The sequence below is a fragment of the Mustela nivalis genome (genome assembly GCF_964662115.1).
Source record: "Mustela nivalis genome assembly, chromosome: 12".
Taxonomy (NCBI): Eukaryota; Metazoa; Chordata; class Mammalia; order Carnivora; family Mustelidae; genus Mustela; species Mustela nivalis.
The window spans coordinates 341,317-363,523 of record NC_139031.1 but is presented as its reverse complement, the minus strand read 5'-3'; the positions used below and the strand labels follow the sequence as shown (position 1 = coordinate 363,523).

Below are 22,207 nucleotides of genomic sequence, written 5' to 3'. Positions count from 1 at the left end.
AACCTTACTTATTTCACAGGCAACCTAATGTGGGACATTCGGGTTACTAATTATTTTTTATTTCGTAAATTATTGATGAATAGATTGAAAACCTTAATACATGTTTGTATTCTAGGAATTGTTTTTCTAGGAATTGTTTTCTGGAAGTATTTATAGATGCAAGAAAGTGTTTGAATATCTTTAACTGTTTTCAAGGCTTTTGTATACATTGTGTACTGCACTCCAGGCTGCCTTTCTTGGTGGGTGATTCATTCCTGCCTCCTGCTGCTCTGCACACTTCATGGGTCGGTCCCCAGGGCTGTGAGCTTTCTCTGCCCCAGGGATGCCCTGGCCCTGGTCTCCTGGGTCTTTACCTGCCCATTCCTGCCTCATACCCCTCCCTCCGGGCCATTTCAATGTGTGCCTCTCTCTGTAAAGCACCTATCTGGATTTGTTGGCTTGCAATCTAAAGGTTTTAATTTCATTTTCACAAATTCACTTAGTTCAAGAGAATTTCAGAAGTAGAATTTATAGATCAGTTGTTCACATTTTCTTTTTATAGGAGGATGAATCCATGCGATAGCCACGTCACGTTTGAAAGTTTATAATTTTAAGCCGTGTAAGGAACTAGTCAGATTTATCTGAAAGTAATGTGAAATTGATGAGTAAAAATGTCTTTTACTTACTGAGGTAGTGTATGATCGTCTTTTAGTACACCTTTACTCCTCTTCCTTACGTTAATTATGTGATTGAAGACAGCGGGTAAAAACAGTCTTTCAGGAGAGACCAGTGGTGGAGATGCTTTTGTTAAATCCGGAGTTCACACTTGTTGTACAGAACGTACAGTTACGGTGACTTCACTATGCTGTGCTAATGAGTGTCGTGGAATTTTTGTTTCCTAGGGCAGTGAGCACCGACGTCGGGGCGCAAGTTCACGACGAGATCCCACCGGCAGCCGGGAAGGACCGTGCGCTCTCTGGTGACTGTCGGGCACGCTGTGCTTCCGCAGACCGTGTTTCTTACGGGGCCTGATTAGAGTCAGTAAATGAGAGTGAATGATAGATGCACTTCACTTCCCCTGGTGCAGCCCCTCCAAATTACAGTCTGGGTGCACTAGAAGAGCTTGGAGCTTGTTATAAATTACTAGTTCCATTTTGCCTTTTTTTTTTTTCTCCCAGATTTTATTTATTTATTTGTCATAAAGAGCATCAGCCGGGGAGGAGCAGAGGGAGAAGCGGCTCCTTGCCACACAGGGTGCCTGGTGTGGGGCTCGATCCCAGGATTCTGGGATCATGACCTGAGCTGAAGGCAGACGCTTAATGACGGAGCCACCCAGGCACCCCTTGATTCTGTCCTTTTCCATATGTGCTCCTGTAAACTTGGAGAGGAACACTTACTTTGGGGGGTGAGGGTGTGCAGGCGGGCTCCTGGCCTGCAGCCTGTGGAGCCTGGGGAGGGTGGAGTGTCTGCGGGCAGGCTCCTGGCCCCCATCTGCACTGCCAGGGCCCCCGACCAGTGTTTGTTAGTCGGAGTGCAGAGACTGTCTGGCCACAGCCAGGGCTCGGGCAGCAGCCTGCTGGGGTGGCACGCCTGCGTCTGTGGGGCCTGTTGAGTGACCCTCCAGAGCTGTTGGTTCGTGGATCAGTCTAACAATAGCACCTCTTTTGTGTGGGTTTGGTGAAGGTTGCAGGTTAGAGTTGGTGTGTACATTCTCATTTTGTACATAAGCTCTAGATTTTCTAAAAGTTTTTATTTACATTCCAGTGTAGCTACCATGCAGTATAATGTTAGTGTCAGTGTACAGTGCAGTGATTTAGCCCGTCTGCACACCGCCCGGTGCTAGCCTCATTCCCTCTTCACCCGTTCCCCACCGCCCTCCCCTCTGGGGACCTGCCGTGTGTTCTCCAGAGGGAAGAGTCTGTTTCTTGGTTTGCTTCTCCTTTTTCCCCCTTTGCTCATTTCTTTCAATTCTTAAATTCCACATATGAGTGAGATCATATGGTGTTTGTCTTTCTCTGACTTATTTCACTTAGAAGAATATTCTCTTGCTCCGTCCATGTTCTTACAGATGGAGGATCTCATGCTTTTTCTGGGAGTGACTAATAAAATTACAGAGTGTTCTAGAACGCTCATAGGGATAGAGTCATACACATGCACAACTTTGTTAAAACACGTAGTTTTTTCTCTCTGCTAAGGCTCTTTCTTGGTTTGCTGCTGACGTACAAGCAATGTAGGGAGACCCTAGTGCCCACAGCTGTAGTGAGACGGGCTCTGGAGGTTTGCCCGTCCTAGCAGCTTAGATCAGATAGAAGAGCCTTCGCTGAAATGTAAAATGCTTTATGTTTCAATTCTTTGTTGAAAGTTAATTTTTGAATTTGACCTTATTTCCTAGGTATGCAGAGAATTTAGTAAGAAATAATGGAAAAGATAAAGACTCGAGAGGGAAGGTAAGACATTAATGTTGACTTTATTATGCGGCAAGAGTAGCCCCGAGTCTGCGTTTGGCTCGGAGCGCAGAGCCTGCGGCAGCCCTTGCCGGCAGACGGGGTTCGAGTGGTAATTCCAGGAGGACACAGCGGACGCGTATAGATGAAAAGATGCAAAGAGCTCGGAAGTAGGAAAACAGACGAGAGGGAGCTCCACGTGGCCCCGTGTCGCAGCTAGAGAGGGAGCTCCACGTGGCCCTGTGTCACAGCTGGAGAGGCTGCTCCACATGGCCCTGTGTCACAGCTGGAGAGGCTGCTCCACATGGCCCTGTGTCACAGCTGGAGAGGCTGCACCCAGGGCAGTGGGCCCGACTCTGAGACGAGCCTGGTGCCTGTGGGGGGACCTTCTGTAGTGACAGAATCACGAGCTCACAGGAAGATGTCGCCGTTGTAAACGAACACATCCTTGATAAGAGAGCCTCAAAATACAGAATTAGAGGGAGACGTGGAGGGTTCCAGGATAGTGGGGCCTCAGGCGCCTCCTTTCACTAGGGCACAGAGCGACGGCATTTCCCGGCCGGCCGCATGTTAGGCCCCGCAGGGGAAGGGACAGCTCCTGGAGACAGGAGTCCCCATGCTGTCCCCACAGAGGGCAGACGTCTGGTAAGTGAGCAAACCGCCTCAGCGTTGAAGTCTTCCCGCAGGGAGGCCCAGGCTCCGACGACCTCACGGGCACACCACCGTGGTCCTGCCCTCGCGTGACTGTCCCTGTGCGTGGAGGGCGATGCCCGGTCTTTACTTCCTTCCCACCGTCGTGATTACCATCAGAATCGTCTTCATGGTGAAGCTGTAGTGATGGTGAGGTGGCGGGCGCTGGGGTTCTTGTTACTGTCCGGCTGTTTTCCTAGTTGGTTGTTGGTGTTGCAGGAGATGTGGTGAGCAGATGGGGGTATCGTATCCCAAAGAAATTTTTCCTGTCACTTTCCTTGGTAGCTGTCTGAAACCTGAGCGACCCTGAGATAATCATCTCTAATGTCTTGTGCCATATTTTTATGTATCTCTTTATCCCATATGCATACCCAGAAACACATGGAATTTTTGTTACTTTGATGCGGGTGTGTTTTATTCATTCGGTTTTGGGGGTGGTTGGATCACTCGCCATCTAGCTAAAGCCTTTCAATGACTTCTTCCCAGGTAACCTTTTCGCTGTACAGGCTTTGACCCTCGTGCATGAACGTGTGTATTTGGGAGTTAGGGATGCCTTTTTCTGTCTTGCACACGCACGCCCACGCCCCACGCAGCGCCCTGTTCTTACCAAGTCATTGTTCTAGTGACCAGCTCTGCCTCACACGTTTTGTGGATAAATTCTGAAACTGGAGTTGTTGGATGAAGATTTACAGATTTTATAGTGTTTTCCTTATATCTTCCAATTCTTCTAAGGAGCTGTAGATCAGCACTATTCACCAGAGTATAATGTGAGCCACATTTATAATAATAGATTCTCTAGTAGTCACATTAAAACACAAAAAGAAACAAAATTCATTTTAAGAACATGCTATATAATCCACTATTTCTGGAATATTATTATTCAACATGTAATCAATGTGAAAATTATCAATAAGACGTTTTACAATCTTTTCCAACCCTGCTTAGCTTCCGAGATCAGACGAGATGGGGCGCGTTCAGGCTGGTATGGCCGCAGACCTCCAGAAGGATTCTTGAAGGGATTTCACAGCTCATTTTGGCCCATGATTAGGTCATATGTTTCACAGCATTAACACCAAGTTTATCTTTCTTTAATTCTTGAGCCTCATGAAAAGCCTACAATGTGCCAGAATAATTCTCTGGATACATGGAAAGCTCCATACTCTCTTCATGGTAACACATCGTTCTGTCTGCAGTCTTATGCACCGCATAGTTGTGGGTAGTGATACCTAGGACTTGTGCCTTCCTCGTGCTGGTGACCACAGCAGGGGTGGAAATCGGTGTTTCCCTTGCCGGCACAGGGTCACTTTATCTGTCCCAGTCACTAGGAGGTGGGTCTGCTGCTGCCCCCTTATCCATGGTTTCAGATACCCGTGGTCAACAGTGGTCTGGGGGCAGATGGCCCTCCCCCGACGTGTCAGCTCCCTACGCTGCGTCCTACACCCGTGTCACTGCCCTCCCTTCATCTCTTCACCGGGCATTTCGTCATCTCACGTTCTCACGGGAAGGGCAGGTGCAGGACAGTAAGATACACTGAGAGGTCTCAGTGTATTGGTGTGTTGTTATAATTGTTCTACTTTATTCTCAGTTATCGCTGTTCATCTCTTAAATTCAACTTTGTCATAGGTATGTATGTACAAGAGAAAACATGGTATGTATAGGATTTGGTACCATCCACATTTTAGGCATTGCTGGGGGTCTTGGCACGCATCCTTGTGGGTGAGCAGGGAGCCACTGTCCTGTTCTTATCCCCACTTTTCAGAGGAGAAACCCAAGGCACAGAGCTTATTCGCCCTGGGTAATCTTGTATTTTTACCTTGGGGCCAGAACCCCAGTCCTCAGCCACTGAGGGCAGCCTCCCTGGGGGGCCTGGGTGGGCTCTGGGGCTGTCCCGGAGACTCCGTGTTGGCTGACCTCGGCGCTGACTTCCAGCACAGCCGCGAAGAGGGTGCCTCGGTGTGGAAGCTGGCGCCGAGGCACGGGAGGGAAGAAACGGCGGTAAGGGGAGCCCGTCCTTCCGTATTCGGCCCTCCCGTCCGAAGATGTGCTTTTACTTGGGGCTGTTTGCTTTTTTTTTAAACATTACTTGTTTCAGGGGTGCTGTGGCTCATCAGTCTTACACAGTCCACAGCACGTGCCCTCCCCGGTGTCCGTCCCCCAGCCCTCCCCCCCCCCCCCCAGCAACTCTCTGTTTCCTGAGACTAAGAGTCTCTTATGGTTTGTCTCCCTCTCTGGTTTCCTCTTTCATTTTTCCCTCCTGCCCCTTGATCCTGTCTTCAAAGTCCTCATATTCGTCAGATTGTATGTGAATGTCTTTCTCTGATGGACGCATTTCACTCAGCATAATACCCTCTGGTTCCACTCATGTCATTGCAAATGGTGCGCCTTTGCTTTCATAGCCCCTTTTTATTAGGGTGATTATTACTCCTTTTAGACCAGAACATGGGTGTGAAGGGGAGGAACAGACTTCTGTTTTCTTTTTTCTTTCAGTGTAACAGAATTCATTGTTTATGCACCACACCCAGTGCTCCATGCAATCCGTGCCCTCCATAACACCCACCACCTGGCTCCCCAACCGCCCACCCCCACCCCTTCAAAACCCTCGGGTTGTTTTTCAGAGTCCACAGTCTCTCGTGATTCCCCTCCCCTTCCAATTTCCCTCAACTCCCTTCTCCTCTCCATCTCCCCTTGTCCTCCATGCTATTTGTTATGCTCCACAAATAAGTGAGACCATATGATAATTGACTCTCTCTGCTTGACTTATTTCACTCAGCATCATCTCTTCCAGTCCCGTCCATGTTGCTACAAAAGTTGGGTATTCGTCCTTTCTGATGGAGGCATCATACTCCATAGTGTATATGGAACACATCTTCCTTATCCATTTGTCCGTTGAAGGGCATCTTGGTTCTTTCCACGGTTTGGCGACTGTGGCCATCGCTGCTATAAACATTGGGGTACAGATGGCCCTTCTTTTCATGACATCTGTCTGTATCTTTGGGGTAAATACCCAGGAGTGCAATTGCAGGGTCATAGGGAAGCTCTATTTTTAATTTCTTGAGGAATCTCCACACTGTTCTCCAAAGAGGCTGCACCAACTTGCATTCCCACCAACAGTGTAAGACGGTTCCCCTTTCTCCACATCCCCTCCAACACACGTTCTTTCCTGTCTTGCTAATTTTGGCCATTCTAACTGATGTAAGCTGGTATCTCATCTCAGTGTGGTGGTTTTTTTTTTTTTTTTTTTTTTTTTTTTGACAGAGAGAGATCACAAGCAGGCAGAGAGGCAGGCAGAGAGAGAGGAGGAAGCAGGCTCCCCACCGAGCAGAGAGCCCGATGTGGGACTCGATCCCAGGACCCTGAGATCATGACCCGAGCCGAAGGCAGAGGCTTAACCCACTGAGCCACCCAGGCACCCCTCAATGTGGTTTTAATTTGAATCTCCCTGATGGCTAGTGAGGATGAACATTTTTTCATGTGTCTGATAGCCATTTGTATGTCTTCATTGGAGAAGTCTCTGTTCATATCTTCTGCCCATTTTTTGACATGATTATCTGTTTTGTGTGTGTGGAGTTTGAGGAGTTCTTCATAGATCCTGGATATCAGCCTTTTGTCTGTACTGTCATTTGCAAATATCTTCTCCCATTCCTTGGGTTGCCTCTTTGTTTTCTTGACTGTTTCCTTTGCTGTGCAGAAGCTTTTGATCTTGATGAAGTCCCCAAAGTTCATTTTCGCTTTTGTTTTCTTTGCCTTTGGAGACATATCTTGAAAGAAGTTGCTGTGGCTGATATCGAAGAGGTTACTGCCTGTGTTGTTCTCTAGGATTCTGGTGGGTTCCTGTCTCACATTGAGGTCTTTTATCCATTTCGAGTTTATCTTTGTGTACGGTGTAAGAGAATGGTCGGGTTGCATTCTTCTACATATAGCTGGAGGAACAGACTTCTGCCGGCATTTCTGTTGCTCTTGTTGGAGATGCCAGGTTGCATTGAAGGCGTCCCGGTGTCAGGGCTGGGAGAGGTATGGCTCACTGCGCGTGCGCGGATGCCACAGCCTTCCTCTGCGGGATGGGGGAGGTTTTGAAAAGAGCAGGCCGGGCAGAGGTTCTTGCTAAGTAAAGAGCCAGCCTTGTCATCATTGCTCTGTATTTAAATGCAAGAGGGTTGAGGGGAATTGAAGAAACCAACTAGAGACCTCTCAGAAGATGTAATTCATTATCAGTGAGACAGAGTCAGGGTAACTAATAATTTTCAGAAATAAATGCCAAACCAGGGAGATCAAGGAAATGGCACTCTTTCCTTAATTTTTAAATTTTTTAATAAGGATTTTATGTATTTATTTATCAGAGAGAGAGGGAGCGGGAGGGAGAGAGAGAGAGAGCACAAGCAGGGGGAGCGGCAGGCAGAGGGAGAAGCAGGCTCCCCGCTGAGCAAGGAGGCCAGTGTGGGACTCGATCCCAGAAGCCTGGGGTCATGCCCTGAGCCGAAGGCAGCCGTTAATGGACTGCAGCACCCAGGTGTCCTGGCACCATCTTTTTATAAGGGGAGGTCAGGGGAGGTCAGGGATAACTGAGTAGTTCTTCCCAAGACTGGTCCGTACGGCGCCAGGGTACTCTTCTCAGGGTCCCCGGGGGGGGGGGGGTTGGCGCTTGAGCAGCTGCTGGTGGAACCTGGTTCTCAGCGGGTTCGAGCTCTACAGAGAGGTGGCGTGTCGGCCCTGCGGTCCCCTGGCAGAGCGCGTGACATGCCCTAGGGTGCTGTGTTTGCCAAGTGGCGGGATCGCCTTGGGAGTGTTGCAGAGTCCCTGTGAGTGTGTGGCAGGGATGGGGGTGCTGGGCTGAGGATGATGGCGGGGGAGGGTTGGGGCCTGAGGGGCTCCTGCGACATGGAGGAGCAGATGTGGATAAGAAGAGAAACAGCTTTGGGAGGGAAGATACGAGTTTTCCAAACATCTGTTTCATTTCTGCTACTGTCTTATCCTGGAAGCCTGGGATGTGTTTCTGCTTGGTTTTCCTGGTACCTGGACCAAGACGGCTTTAGGGTGACAGCTGCAGTCTCCCTACACACGCAGAGCCCGACAGAGCACCCCGCCCACTGTGGGACTTAGTGGTTCCCCTGTTTATTCTCCGGCCTGGAGTGAGGGAGCCACGGGCCAGGGGTGCTCTGATTCAGAGGCGCGAGGATTTGTGTAGCTTGTCTGCTGCTCCGTGAGGAGAGGGCCACACTAAGTACCTTGTGCTACTGGTCTCATCAGAGTTTAGTGGTTTCTCATAAAGGATAAATTCTTTAACTTTTTTTCTCTTTATGGTCATATTTACTATTAGCAAGGTGTTTCTTAGAGAATATGTTGTTGGGTTATGTTAATTTTATAAATACATTTTAAAATTAGCAACATCATATCTTAGGAAACATTTTCCCAATGTATTTGCAACATTCAAATTTGTGATTGATCAAATTTTTTGTGTGTTTGTTTTTACATCTAGGAAGTGGAAAAGGAAGACTTTGATTCAGAAAGTGCTGGAGCAGATGAATATACAGCTTGTTTTGAGGATGATTTTGAAGTTTGTATAAAGTTAAAATTTTTTGTAGCTTAAAAATAATGTGTTCTAAAATATGCTTGCTTTTTTTTTTTTTAATATTTTATTTATTTATTTGAGAGGGAGACAGTGGGGGAGAGCATGAGAGAGGAGATGGTCAGAGGGAGAAGCAGACTCCTTGTGATGCCGGGAGCCTGATGCAGGACTTGATTCCGGGACTCCGGGATCATGACCTGAGACAAAGGCAGTCGCTTAACCAACTGAGCCCCCCAGATGCCCTAAAGTCTGCTTTCTTAACTTAATAGCCTTATTTCTCTCTTTTCGTTACCCTTAATACTCTATATCTGGGTGATTTAGGCTTGTTACCAATAAAAAGTGCTATACTTCTTTCAATGCTTACCAATCCGATGTAATTCAGTGATTTTACAATTGCACATATCAAGTGCACTGCACCCAGATGTGAGTGCGCATATTGGAACAAACATCTGTGTGTGCGGAGGACAGACCCCCCCACACTCCCCGTCACGTTCTCAGCACAGAACGTTAGCACGTCAGTGTTACTAACAGGTGTCAGTGTATGTAAATCTGTACAGTGGGGTTCATTTTCAGAGAAAAAGGCAGCAGTTTATACAGATTTTTAACTCAGTGACACTGACATCCGTTAACTGTAAAAATTTTTCTTACCTGTAATGAGCATTTTGTCTATTTTAATTCTAGACGGTGCGTTTGTTCCATGTGTGTTCTTTAAAGTCAGGTTGTCTTCCAAGGTCCAAAGCTGGGATTTTTGTTTGTAGGACTACGAAGATGACTTTGAGGTTTGTGACGGAGATGACAGCTCTGAGGAGCTGGAAGCAAGAGAGAAGATCGAAGAGCTTCCTCTGGCCCGAAAAAAGGAGATACAAGAAGTTCAGAAAGCCATTAATGCCGAGAACGAAAGGGTCAGCGAATTGTCCTGCAGACTGGCTCAGAAGCAGGGTCCGCCGGAGGGTGAGAGGGACTCGAAGACAGGTACACGCGTCCGTCTCTCAGGACAGCGGGCACCCACGCCCGCACGGTCCTTGGGGGCAGAATCCTTCTCATTAGGTGGCAGATGTGTGAGTGTCTGTGCTCCCGCAAGGGTGCCATGTGGGACACTCAGAAGACACTGGTCCTGTGCGTCAGGGACCGTCCGAGGGGGAGAGCTGCGCGTGGCCTCCCTGGGGGCGGCCTGCAGCCTGCGGGCGGCTGTGAGCACAGGTCGCTCTGGGGTGCTCATGCAGGAGCCACCAGTCCTGGGTGCGGCCCTGTTCACTTTTCCCGTGGTGTCAGTCGGCCCGTCTGTAGCACGTCCTGTTTTCGGATGCCACCGCCTTTGAGTTTCACACAGGAAAGTGACCAGGTTCGGAGAGAGGCTCAGAGCCAATGAGAGCCTATGTGGGTGGTGGCCGCGGGGCTGAGGCCCGGTTTGAGGAGATGGGGTCAGGAACGTGGGCCGCCGGATGTGTCTCACGAGCACTCCTGAGGGAGCCCTTCTCTCCAGGGGGTTTCCTCTACAAAGTTAGAAATGGCACTGTGCTACGATAAAGTCACTTGTAAGAGGAGCACTCAATATTTTCAAGTCGCTTAAAGGGAAAGCTGTGACGTTCTGATAAAAAACTAGCGTTGAACATAGCACCAAATCAAATAGGACAATGTTAAAAATATTGCCGGGTGATATACTACTTTAAATTATCTGGTCAAACAATTAGCAGTTAATACAACTAACTGTGGTTAATAATTAATATGATACAACACTGCAAACCAACGTAGGCAGAATGATTACTATCCTCATTTTTTTAAAGTTTTATGTATTGAAGTAACTTCTGCAGTCCACGTGGGCTCAGACTCATGACAGGGATCCAGAGTCTCCTGTTCTGACCGAGCCGGCCAAGCGCCCCTAGTCCCCTCGTGTTCTGTGCCGGCCGCAGAGGAGGCCGAGCCGAGCTGGCGAGTGCTGACCCGCCGAAGGTTCTCTGAGCTTTGGCGAACCAGCGTCTCGGGAGCCAGCGAGTGGTCCCGCGTGAGAGAGGCTTCAGTGTCACGACGCAGCATTCTTTCTTTGTGCAGGTGCACTCGGTTCCCCCGCCAGAACCCCAGTGTGTGGAATTTTTGTTGATTTTGCCACAGCCTCACGCCGTGAGAAGAGTCGGACTCAGGCCCTTAAGCAAAAGTAGGTGTGTTGGGAGTTTGTGAGGGGCTTTTAATATACTTCGACATGCTTTAAAAAATGGAGCTTTTCTTTTCATTTTCACTGCAACATTAGGTACATTTTTAAATTTGTGCCGCGCTTTTCTGTGTTCTGCTGTCGTGTTAATAGTGTCCGAGTGTGGCCCGCTCTCCCCTCCGCTCGGTGTCCAGCGTCCAGATCCTGGAGTCACCCTGGGAGTCGGGGCCTATCTTGGCTGAAGGGATCACAGCCATGCACTCCCTGACCTGCCTGAGCTGGGCCCTCCCGTGTGTGGGCGCCGGGCTCCCCCTCGGGGTGCAGCTGGCACCACCTAGTGCCCGCACGCCGGCGGCCTCAGTGTTCCCGGGTCCCTGTCTCAGACGGGGAGGCTGAGTTGTCAGGGTCCGTAGTACTAGTGCTTGGTGACACGTGGCGCGAGCTCCCCTCTTTGTCCCAAGCACTGTGCCGCCGTGTGCTAACCACGTCACTCGGCCCTGCGGCTCCGCGTTACAGATGAGGACATGAGGCTAAGGGTCAGCGTCTGGACGGCGGAGCTGAGCGGGGAACCCAGGGCCCCCAGATGGCACAGCCCATGCTTACAATTTAAGAATTCATAAAATTAGAAATTTATGAAAGTCAAGGTGTGTAGTCTCAAGTGAAGGGTTTATCATATTAGACTCAAGTATGATTTAGGAGTAAACGTAAAAATTATGTTTTTTAGGAAACCGTGTTTAAAAGTCATCATTCCATCTAGCTCGGTACGCGACTTTAGTGGGTGCTTAGGAAACTTTGCTTAATAAACTAATAAATCATGATTAATAAGAATAAGTTTTCATATCATTTTTATTGTCCTTATATTTTGGGCCTTCACAATAGTAATATCAGTTTTTGCCGCTATGGCTAGGTTTTGTTTTTGCTTTAACCTCATTCAAGTCTTGGAAACTACATGTGGTTTAGTGTAATTTTTAGAAACTCTTGGAGAGAATCAGAACCATGCAGTGTCATGTGTGGGCATAGATAAACGTCAGCTGGAATTACGTTCTACAAAGCAAGAAGATGATCGTTGCAAGTTCTGTGTACTGGTTGTGGCAGGCAGTGGGGGGCCCTTGCTGGGCACAGGTCATCTCACGGTTTCAGGTCCTGGGATATTACCGTATTATGGTACATAAGTGTACGTATTATTTGAATTACTTCGGGTCAGAAATGACGCTGAACATGGAGGACTGTGGAGGTGCTAATTCGGGAAGGTGTGACAGTGGCCAGAGCGTAAGGTCATGGAAAGGTGGCCGTTAGTGGGATGTCTGAGGACGGCCATGTAAGGGGGGACGGGGCAGATCTCTTTTGCAAGCTGCCCGGTGGTGGAGACCATTCCCCACACGCAGTCTGAGCACCAGCCGTGTGGAAATCCTAGTAAATGGGAGAAAACAAATGCTCCGGCCAGGCAGAGCTCGTATCCAGTGTGGCTGATGAGCTGTGAATTCAGGGCTTGGTCCTGGGCAGGCCACAGGAGGGGCCCAGAAGGAAAGAGAGACCAGCTCAGGTGAGTGGAGAAGGACGGTGCGTGAGGCCAGGGAACCCACAAACAGGAAGCACGCTGGCGGCCTCCTCGGGCAGGAGGGGCAACGGGCGGTGTCGTGTGCTGCTTGGCCACCTCCTGTCTGAGCATCTCGGAAGGGTGGCGTGTACCTGACCACAGCCCGGGTGACCTCACAGGATGTAACCCTTCGGATCAAGGCATCAGTTCATGAAGTGACGTCCTTGCTTTCCATGGAAGTTCTAGGCAAGCACATATTCTAACTTTATTTTGTGTTCACGTCTGGCGCACGGAATCAGAACCAAAAATTTGGTTCATTCTCTCTTTGCATTGCTGGTGCATGACTTGTTATTAACAACTGTTGAGTACCTCAGACACACACACAGGAAAATTGGGTCCTCGGCAATGACCTGATCTGATCATAAGCTTCCTCATGCGCCCCCGTGATTCCCTTTGTGCATCATCAATTTGACCTTCTCTTGCCTCCATTTGTTTTAAAGGATGCGCAGTACGAGGCTGCTTCGGCTCCTGGACTTGGATTTTTCCTTCACTTTCTCTCTCTTGGATCTGCCTCCAGTGAATGAATATGACATGTATATCAGAAACTTCGGGAAAAGAAATACCAAGCAGGTGAGCAAAGATGTGTTAACTAAGTGGCAGAATGCAAGTGCAGCCCCATGAGGGACTCTCGTACTGTGCCGTGTGCCGTTCCGGAACATGAGGGCCTGGGACTGGTGAGGGTGCAGGCCTGAGGAGAGGGAGCGCCTCCCTCGTGTGGTGCACATGAACCTGGGGAGATTGGGCAGACGTCCCCCCGGGCTCCACGGGCTCCCAGGCGGGGACGGATGGCCCGCATGGAATGGGGTACGCTCCCAGACGTGCAGATGTTTTGTTAAAAGTCAAGCAGAGTGTTGCGTTTGGATCCCTTGCCCGTGCCTGCCTTCTCCCCCGGGTCTCAGAGTGCCCGCCCCGCCGCCCCTGCCCGCCTCGCTCTGTTACCTTGCTTTCCCCCATCCCCTCCCCGGCGAGTCCCCAGTGCACGTCCGTCCTTCAGGTGAAGCCCTCCCTTGTGGCTTGCTCCGAATTCTCTCTCCTCTTCCAGACTTGCCACATCCGCACCACACACGCTGTACTCCCCTGCTGGACTCTCGGTGTTAGTTCTGGGACTGTCCAGCTTCCCAGCAAGGGTGTAAAGTCGGGCAGCGTCTCTTATATTCTTCTTCTGTCCCTGATGCTGTCAGCGGTCGGCAAGCACTTGGGGTTGCTCCATCTGTACGACTCTTTCCACAGAGAGAAGGTCACAGGGCAAACCTCGGCGAGCTGCCACCTCAGTCTTGGCTTCGAGGCTGACTCCCTCCGTCCTTGAGCAGTTGACCTGCTCACCTCAAAGCTGTTCGCGACACATTGATCTTTACTGAAGCATGTGCCTTTGCAAAATAAAACAAGTTGCGTTTGGTTTTACAAAGCCAGAGAATGTTCTGAGAAGACAGGAAGTTGGTGAGCTGGGCGGCAGTATCGTCAAACCAAAGCTGACTTGTTTTGTCCGGAATGAGGGAGTGTCTGTGCTGTGTGAACGGAGGTTCTGGGCTCCCCATGAGAACGCTTGCTTGGGGCCGTGTTTGAACAGACGGCCAGAAGCAGAGCCGCGAGCTGTGTGTAAAGCGGACGTGCTCTCTGAAGCTGGGGGGGGGGCATTGGTTTTGGGGTTGGATGCTCTTGGCTCTCTGGGCTGGCAGGAGCTGTGTCTCATGGAGGTGCTTCCGTCCTGGGGGAACCTCCTGCAGGTTGGGGGGGGGAGTTTTTGCCCCTGCGAGGTTTTGCTGGAACCTTCTGGGGGCCTTTCTCCTCGGGTTGGGTCGGGTTGGGTCCTACCCTTGATGCACGTGTGCCCCCTGGAGCCCAGGGCTTGCCCTACGGCAGAGGTGGAGGCGGGCGCTCTGGGTCCTCAGCTCCAAGGTCTTGGAAGCCTCGAGGTCGGGGTGCTGAGCCTCAGGCTTTTGATGTGTAGCTGCTTCCATCCCCTGAGCTGCTGACTCGGTCGCTCTGGGACTGGGGGCTCCGGCTCAGGGAGCTCCTTCCGCTTCGGTCCAATTTTTACTCAACAGTTGAATGTGATTATTTGAAAACACCTTCAAAAATTAGGCCTGTATGTATCAACATGTGAGACCCAGTGGTCTCTGCAGGGTTGTTATTCCAACCAACACCTTTGACAAAAACAGGAAGACTCATGATTAACTTTAAAACTTGTTTTTTCCTTTTTGGGGGGTGGGAAGGAGCTCGGAAGGTGACACCGAGCACTAATTCCAGCGTCTCTCTCGTTTTCAAGGCCTACGTCCAGTACAACGAGGATGCTGTGGACAGAGACATCCAGACTGAGGAGACAGAGACCCGAGGGGTGTGGACGCAGCACCCTGCCGAGGGCGCCGCTGCGTCAGGCGGTGAGAGGTCTTTGCTCTTGAGTGCCGCCTACGATGTCGCGATGTCGTGTCACGATGTGGTGTTTGTGACCTTTCCAGTCCTTTCTTGTGCTGTTTTCCAGGTGTGGTTGTTAGTGTGTGACTAGGGAGACACTCTGTTCTTCCCAAGAGCAAGGTAGCTCTTGGGACTCACTGACATGAGCCCTGAGCTTGGAGTCCAGTGGGCCTTGACGGGGGCTGGTGACTCTTTGGTTCCTAAGCAGAGGGAGGCCCCATTTACACAGGTGCTTTCCGATGGGCCTGTTCTCACTAATAGAGAACTTCCTCCTGTGGCTGCTGCTGCTGCGTGGAAGCCGGGGGAGGGTCCGGGGAGCGCCTGGGGCCGTGCTCCGCGCCAGTCGCCTTCCTAATGGATTGTTCCTCACGGGACGTAGCCTGTGTGGTGGGGGCCCTATTGCTCCCTTTTCTCAGGGAAGCCCCCACTAAGAAAAAAAGATACCCAACCCTGACACAAAGTGAATAAACTGATGCCTTTAACTGTTTCCCCGAAGCATGTCAGTAGGGTCCTGTGTACAGACTTTCTGTAAAACGAGGTGCAGCTGTTTTTGAAAAAATCGTGATGGATCTAGAGAACAGTGTAAAATTCTCTGACTTTTCCTTCCAGGGAAAAGTTTGTAACAACTCTTTGAGCCCTAAGGTGTGTAAAACGTGAAGTTTAGGGTCGACTTCGTTGGTTCAGCGCAGCCTGCTCTCCTTAGGGAGCGGGAGCGGAGAGCTCTGTGATGTGGCCACCGCACCGAAGGTCGACACGCCGCGGCTGTCCAACTTCCTCCGGGCGGCCTGCCAGGTACGCGCGCGACCGCCCCCGTGGGACGTGTGTCAGCACGAGGCGTGTGTGTGTGGGGATTCCGTACTGGCACGCCGATGGCTTAGGTTTAGCATAAATAGAGACGGAAAGCCAGACTTGCTCAGTTGTGAAGGCAGCTGTTCACTACAGTCTTCAAAATTAGTAAATTCATGACTTTTAACTGATTGTGGAAATTTACAAAATGCCTCCAAAGATGATGGGCACAGCCTGTTGAACCCCATGCACACTGCTGGTTGCCCACTCCTGGCCGATGGGCTCATCCGTGCCCCTCACTCCCCCACCCCCACCCCCAGCTATTTCTGAGCAGACACTCGGCCCCTCCGCGTTTCCGCATGAGTCTCTCCGAAGGCTCAACATTAGCAATACTCCTTGAGTCGATCAAGAGACGAGTCGCTCACATGCCCTCCGTTGTCTCCTGTGTCTTTGTGGAGCGGCACGCGTGGTGAGCACGGACCCTGACGGTGGGTTTGGAGCCAGCCTGTTTCTCCATCTGTGTTCTGGACACATGTGGTCCCTTCTTCCCCCCGCGCGTGTTAGGGAGAGGGTCTGTGCTTCCTCAGATAGATGACACTTTCAGGTAATTTTAAATTTAATCGGCTTCTCTTTTAGGGTCCATTAATGGGGATCTACGAGGAGAGAGCCTTTGGGTACAGGGTGAGGAGGAGGAGGTTGGGGTGGAGCAGGAATGAACGAGGCTAGAGCGGGCCAGGTCGGGTCGGGGCTGACCCTGACCTGCCGGCTCTCCTTCACCTTCTGCAGCCCGGCCTCCCGTGTCTCCTGGCTCTGCCGCGTGTACCCCTGCCCCGTCATCACCCTAACTAGACATGACCCTGTTAGAACCATGCCAGAGACGCACGGCTCATTCTGTCCTCGCCGCGTCCCCATGAGAAAGACGGTGGTGTGTCCGTGCCACGTTTGTGCCCCATCTTTAGTCAAGAAGGCTGGGGTGGTCCACTGTTTTCCTTCTCCTGTTATTTTTAGCAAAAGCATTTAAGTAAGGGTTCTCCTGCGGGGTTTATGTTAATGTGACTTTACCTCTTCTGTTTCTGTTATTGTGCACAAAGAACAACGTAATTTTGTTCTGTTCGTTTCTGTGATGTCTGGAATTTAAGCAGTTGTTTTCGGAAATGTGATAGATGCATAGGTCATGACTTGTGCGTTCTGTGTTGTTCTTACGAAAGTGCGTGTGTTTGCTTACGAAGGACCGCTCACTGTCTTTGAAAGGTGATTGCGGTTCTGCTTGAAGAGGACCGTTTGGGACCCGAGCCCGGCTGGAGCCCTGGGACGCAGGACGGCACCCTGCCCATCAGTGACAGGTCCTCGCAGCTGAACACCGGCCTGCCGTTCCTTCAGAGTAAGGGCTGCTCTGCGGGTGCGTTGGTGCGGACAGAGCGCTCTTTACTGTTGCCTCCCGTGTCCCTGTCGCGGGGCTTCCCGACCCAACCCAGCCTCCGCGGCCCTCTGAAGGGCAAGGTGGGTCTCCTTCTAAAAAGGAAGCCGCCTTAGAGTCAAGTGAACATGCCTCCGACGGGACAGCCGGGCGCGCTGTGATCTCAGGGAGATCCTCCTCAGGGAGCCGAGGGTCTGTGGGTTTGGGTTAGATCCTGTTTCTTCCAGTCCCTTCTGTGGTTTCCCTGGGCCCCTTGCAGGGCAGCCCCGGGAGCCGCGCGAGGGGCTGTTCCTGATTGCTCGGGGCTTCCCACGGGCCCCCGTCCCCGGATCTCGGCGGTCCCTGAGCAGTCCCCGAGCGCTGCAGGCCGAGTGGCTGCGTGCGCGTGTGACTGTTGAGACTGCCCGAAGCCCCGTGCGTTCACGTGCTCAAGCTGACGTTGCTGGAGCTGGTCACCCCTGCCCCGTCCCAGCTGCTGGAGCCGGTCACCCCTGCCTCGTCCCAGCCGCTGAGGTCGTGGCCGCAGCCTGGTCCCGGTCTGCGCTCTGAAGGAGGGCAGAGGAGTGTGTGAGTCTCTTCAGTAACTCGCGTCTCGTGCTGCACGCAGAGGGCACAGATGGCGCACCTGTCGGGAGAGAACGGATGTCCTCAGGCTTTACCCGAAGCCAGAGAGAGCCGGCAGGGAGAGCCCGTGGTCCGGCAGTATCGGAGTTGTGCCGGGAAAGGCACAGTGCGATGCCGGCAAGACCAGCTTCTGCAGCTGCCACGACCTACCGGGTGCCCAGCGGCCTGCTCGCCTGGCGTCCGGGGCCCCCGGGGAGCGGGCGTTGGTGCCGCTCGCTGGAGGCGTTTCTTCTGGCCTGTCCGCTGTCTAGAGATTTAGACTTTCTTGTGTTCCTGCGCATTAACTAGGTCCAAAAATGGCAATATTAGTTTAAAAGATCTCACGTCTGTGAGAATTTTTCATTTTTAAAAAGGTAAGAGTTACCCTATAAGAAAAATAGTTGATCATTGTCTCTGTAGAGCTCAGAACACATGTCACACTCCTACACCCACCACACCCCAAGGCATGGGAGTTGAAGATGTGCTTTCGTCCGGGTCAGGACTGGTGACAGTGGTTCACGAAAGCCGAGGGCGCTTGGGCCAGATACACGCATCTAGGATCCTTTGTGAGGGACATGGGATGCACGTATGTTCTCATAGGACGGGGCCCTGGGTGTGGTGGGCCACGGCTTCCCCCAGCAAATGGTGTGCAGGTTTCTCTTGTTCGTTTGTGTTTCGTAACATGAACGTATTTTTTGAGAAGAGAGAGAGAGAAAGAATGTGCGGGGTGGCTGGGAGGGCAGAGGAAGAGGGAAAGCCTGAAGCCGACTCCACGCCCCGTGCAGAGCCCAGTGTGGGGCACCAGCTCAAGGCCCCGAGATCACCACCTGAGCCAAAACCAAGTTGGCTGCTCAGCCCAGAGAGCCACCTGGTGCCCCTTCAGTGACATGAATTTTGAGGTGACGGAAGGAAAAAGAGGTTAGATGGTAGGTTTTCTAACAGAAGTGGGTCTCACCTGTGAGCCTGGGACTTGGTCTCAGTACGCCCAGCCCGAGCTGCTCACGGATCTGTGCGGCGCCGTCCTTGCTGTTGAGACACGGCCCACCGAATGATGCGGCCAACGCTGGCTGCTGTCTCTTCGGGTCAGGGGCAGGAACCCTGGCCTCCAGGTGACCGGAGGGGTGAATGTGCCGTGTGCCTGAGGGGTGAGTTCTGAGGACAGGAAGTGACAGGCCCGGTGCTCTAGGGTCCTGAGGGAGAAGGCCTCGCTGAGTGAAAACCACAGGCTTTGAGGGGGCTGAGCCAGGCACGAATGGGTCCCCTGCACGGCCTGACTCCAGATCATGTGCAGGCGACTTGGTTCCCTGGGAGAGCTGGCGGACGAGGGGGCCTGCGCCGAGTATCAGGAGACCATGAGGCCACCCAGGCCTCTCTCAGGGAGAGCAGGGGCCGCTTGCCGAAACCCAGACCTCAGGCCCAGGCAGCTATGAAAGGGCTTTGTTCATTCCGGGGAACTTTGAATATTCCTTTTACAAAGTATTACTTTGAGAGAGAATGAATGGGGGAAGGGGGAGGGAAGAGACTCCCCAATGAGCGGGGAGCCGGATGTGGGCCTCGATCCCAGGACTCTGGGGTCACGGCTCGAACTGAAGGCAGACGCTCAACTGCCTGAGCCACGCAGGTGCCCTTATCTGGATATTCTTGTGTGTTCATTTAGCGTGGATTCCAGCAAACACCAACGTGCAGACACGCTTCTCTCATTTCTACCCCCAGATCGGACAGTGTTGTGCTTATGTGCCTCTCGGGGGCAGAGACAGACGGTGGTGTCTGTGCACGGGCTTCCTGGAGCTCCGTTCGCCCCTGCTCTGGACAGCAGATACGTACTGTGCGTGTGGGATATCTGGCAGCCTTCGGGGCCCCAGAAGGTGCTGATATGCGAGTCGAAGGTACGGCCCCGGGAGAGTCGTAGGTTTACGGACAGGAAGGCCCGGCCGTGGGAGGGGGTGGTGTCTGGTGCAGGGCAGCATGGGCCCACGGGGACTCAGGGGTCATTTCTTGATCTCCCTGGCTGCCCTCAGCTGTGTGCAGGTGTGAGGGGACACAGGCATGTGTCTGCTTTGACGCTAGAAATTCTTAGTTCATAGGTCAACTCAGACTGAAGAAATGTGGGGTCATCACAGCCTTGTGGGTCCACTGGGATTAGTAGGTACCAGCGTAGCTACGGACTTCGTGAAGATGTTGGTCACCCTCGGCACGGCTCTGGCCCCCAGAAGTGTCCTTTTTGGCTCGCAGGATTTGAGTCATGGGTATTTCAGGAGTTTCTTTGTGGGCTGACGGGAGGCAGAGCCCTCGCGCGCCTCCCAGCCCCTTGTTAACAGATACGCCGGGAGAGCTGCCCTTTTATGTTGTGTTGGGAAAACACGTTTGTGTTTGCTTCCGTGTGTGTTGGGGAAACACGTACTTGTATTTTCCTGTTCATGTGCTCTTTGATCTCAGAGTCACCGATGTTCACCAAAGTTGTTGAGAAGAGTAACTTCTACAGGATGTCAATAAAATGACAAAGCATGGCGTTGCCGTTCTGGGCCCGGTGACTTGGGTTGAACGGAGGGGTCGGGGTGCACACTCTGTGTGCCCAGGTGTGTGCGAGCGCCATGTCTGTGACCGCCAGTCCTCGAGGGGTGGTCGTCCTCCTGCTTTTCACCGAGCCGGCGCGGACTTGCACCATGCTTAGCTCTGGGTCGGGGGTTCCTGGGGACAGTGTGGGACGTGGCGCGGGGTTGGCGCTCCCCGGACCGTGGCCTCACATTTTTAGTCTCCAGCTTCCTGTGTGTCATTCCAGGTCACGTGTTGCTGCTTTAGCCCTTTTAAAAGCCTTTTACTGTTTGCTGGGACAGTGCACGGCTCGGTGGTCGTGTGTGGGACCTACGAGAAGATTCCGGAATACATCGTTATGTGAAGCTGGGTGATTGCTTCTGGACGTTCAGGACAGCAACGTTTTCTACTGGTCAGTGACACCCACCTGCCCATCCGGTATCTTCTAGAAAAGGTCAGGGATAAGCGTTGAGGAACAGCCTTCCTTCAGATGACCACAGAGGACGGGGTCTGGGCCTATGAGCAAAAGAAGCATTTGGTGAACAGCAAAAACAAAAATCTACCCGCAGGGCTCAGCTCACGGCAAACAATGATTAGAATGCTCTTTTTGTTAAATTTCTGGATTCCGAATCCTCAGTGAAATAACTTCTAGTTTTAAGTTAGCGCAAGGCATATTGGTACGTGTGCGTTCCGCGGCTTAGTTAACCCCACTGATGCTTGAAATAGACAGAAAATGCCTCCCTGCTGGAGGTGAAGGGACCCTGCCCACCTGAGCCTGCCAGGAGCTTCCCGCCGTGCCGCCGGGACCACAGTCACGGCACCCACGCAAACACAGACCGCAGCAGCCACACCCACACAACCACAGCTGCGGCCACAGCCCCACCTTGCTGGTGGGCCCTCGTGTCCTGGGGTGTCCTCAGTGCTGTGTAGACGCAGGTTGTCTGACGCCTGTCTTGGCTCCTTCCCTCCTGCTCAGGGAGAGGAGAAGCTTGTCTCTGCTCCCACTGGTGTCGAGGCGCGGCCCGTGCGCAGACCCCATCGTCTTCAGTCTTTCTTCTCTGTTCTGCCCAGGCTCTCCTGTTTCCTGTGTCTGATCAGTGCCCAGCCCCTAACCCGTTTCTGTCCACGGTTTGTTTTTCTCCTGACGTCCAGTGAATGGGATCCTCCAGCATGTGGACCCTGGAGCCTGGCCTCTTTCACTTACATTTTGCCTTTACGGGTCTTTGTGCGGGTGCGTGCACCAGCAGCTCGTGCCTGCCCCATGTGCCCCGTGTGCCCCGTGTGCTCTGTGTCCCCCGTCTCGTTACCCGCCCGCCAGGCGGTGAGCATGTGGGTAAGCGGTGCTGTGGGCGGCTGAGACGAGAGCCTGTCTCAGCCGCAGCAAACATGAGCTCCTGCTGCTCTGCTCCTTGGCCAGCGCTTGGGACCTCTGGCCTTTGAGCCACTTTGATAGGTGTGTACTCGTGTCTCACTGTGTTTTAGTCTGCATTTCCTGATCACATAGGATGTGCAGACCTTTTAACAAAAGATTTATTTATTTATTTGAGAGAGAGCACGCACGAGGGTGTGGGAGAGAGAATGTCAAGCAGACTCGGTGCTGAGTGCGGAGCCTGACGCTGGGCTCGACCTCACGGCTGGGATCACGACCCGAGCCGAAACCAAGAGTCGGTGGTCAGTTGATGGCTCCGCCCGCGCGTCCACGGGCTTGCTTTAGTCGCTGTGTGTCTTCTTCCCAGAGGCGTCTGCTCAGGTCTTCAGCACATTTCTACAAGTGATTTGTTGCCGCCTTGTTGAGTTATAAGAGGTTATTTTTTTATTTTGGGATGACAGTCCTTTACAAATGTGTTTTTTGCCAGTATTTTCTCCCAGGCTGTGACTCATCTTCTCGAGAATTTCTTAACCCCGGTGGCCGTTTTGAACTTTCTGTCCCCAGTCTCCCTCCACGAGAGTCTGATACCTCACATATGGTGCATGTCTGTGTGCTGTATGTGCGGCCCTGTGTTATACCGGGAGCCGTAAAGCTGCCAGTTATTTTACC

The 22,207-nt window shown here is 52.0% G+C and overlaps 1 protein-coding gene across 1 annotated transcript in view; it reads left to right on the top strand.

The window, feature by feature from the left end:
- DYNC2I1 (dynein 2 intermediate chain 1) overlaps positions 1 to 22,207 on the top strand; it is a 52,808-nt gene that overhangs the window by 14,607 nt on the left and 15,994 nt on the right. Inside the window, 12 exon segments of the mRNA XM_082692855.1 lie at positions 882 to 958; positions 2,372 to 2,426; positions 8,587 to 8,664; positions 9,435 to 9,648; positions 10,726 to 10,828; positions 12,860 to 12,989; positions 14,686 to 14,797; positions 15,535 to 15,623; positions 16,869 to 16,998; positions 19,351 to 19,523; positions 20,417 to 20,488; positions 20,491 to 20,581. Coding sequence (XP_082548981.1) covers positions 882 to 958; positions 2,372 to 2,426; positions 8,587 to 8,664; positions 9,435 to 9,648; positions 10,726 to 10,828; positions 12,860 to 12,989; positions 14,686 to 14,797; positions 15,535 to 15,623; positions 16,869 to 16,998; positions 19,351 to 19,523; positions 20,417 to 20,488; positions 20,491 to 20,581 — 1,324 coding nt within the window.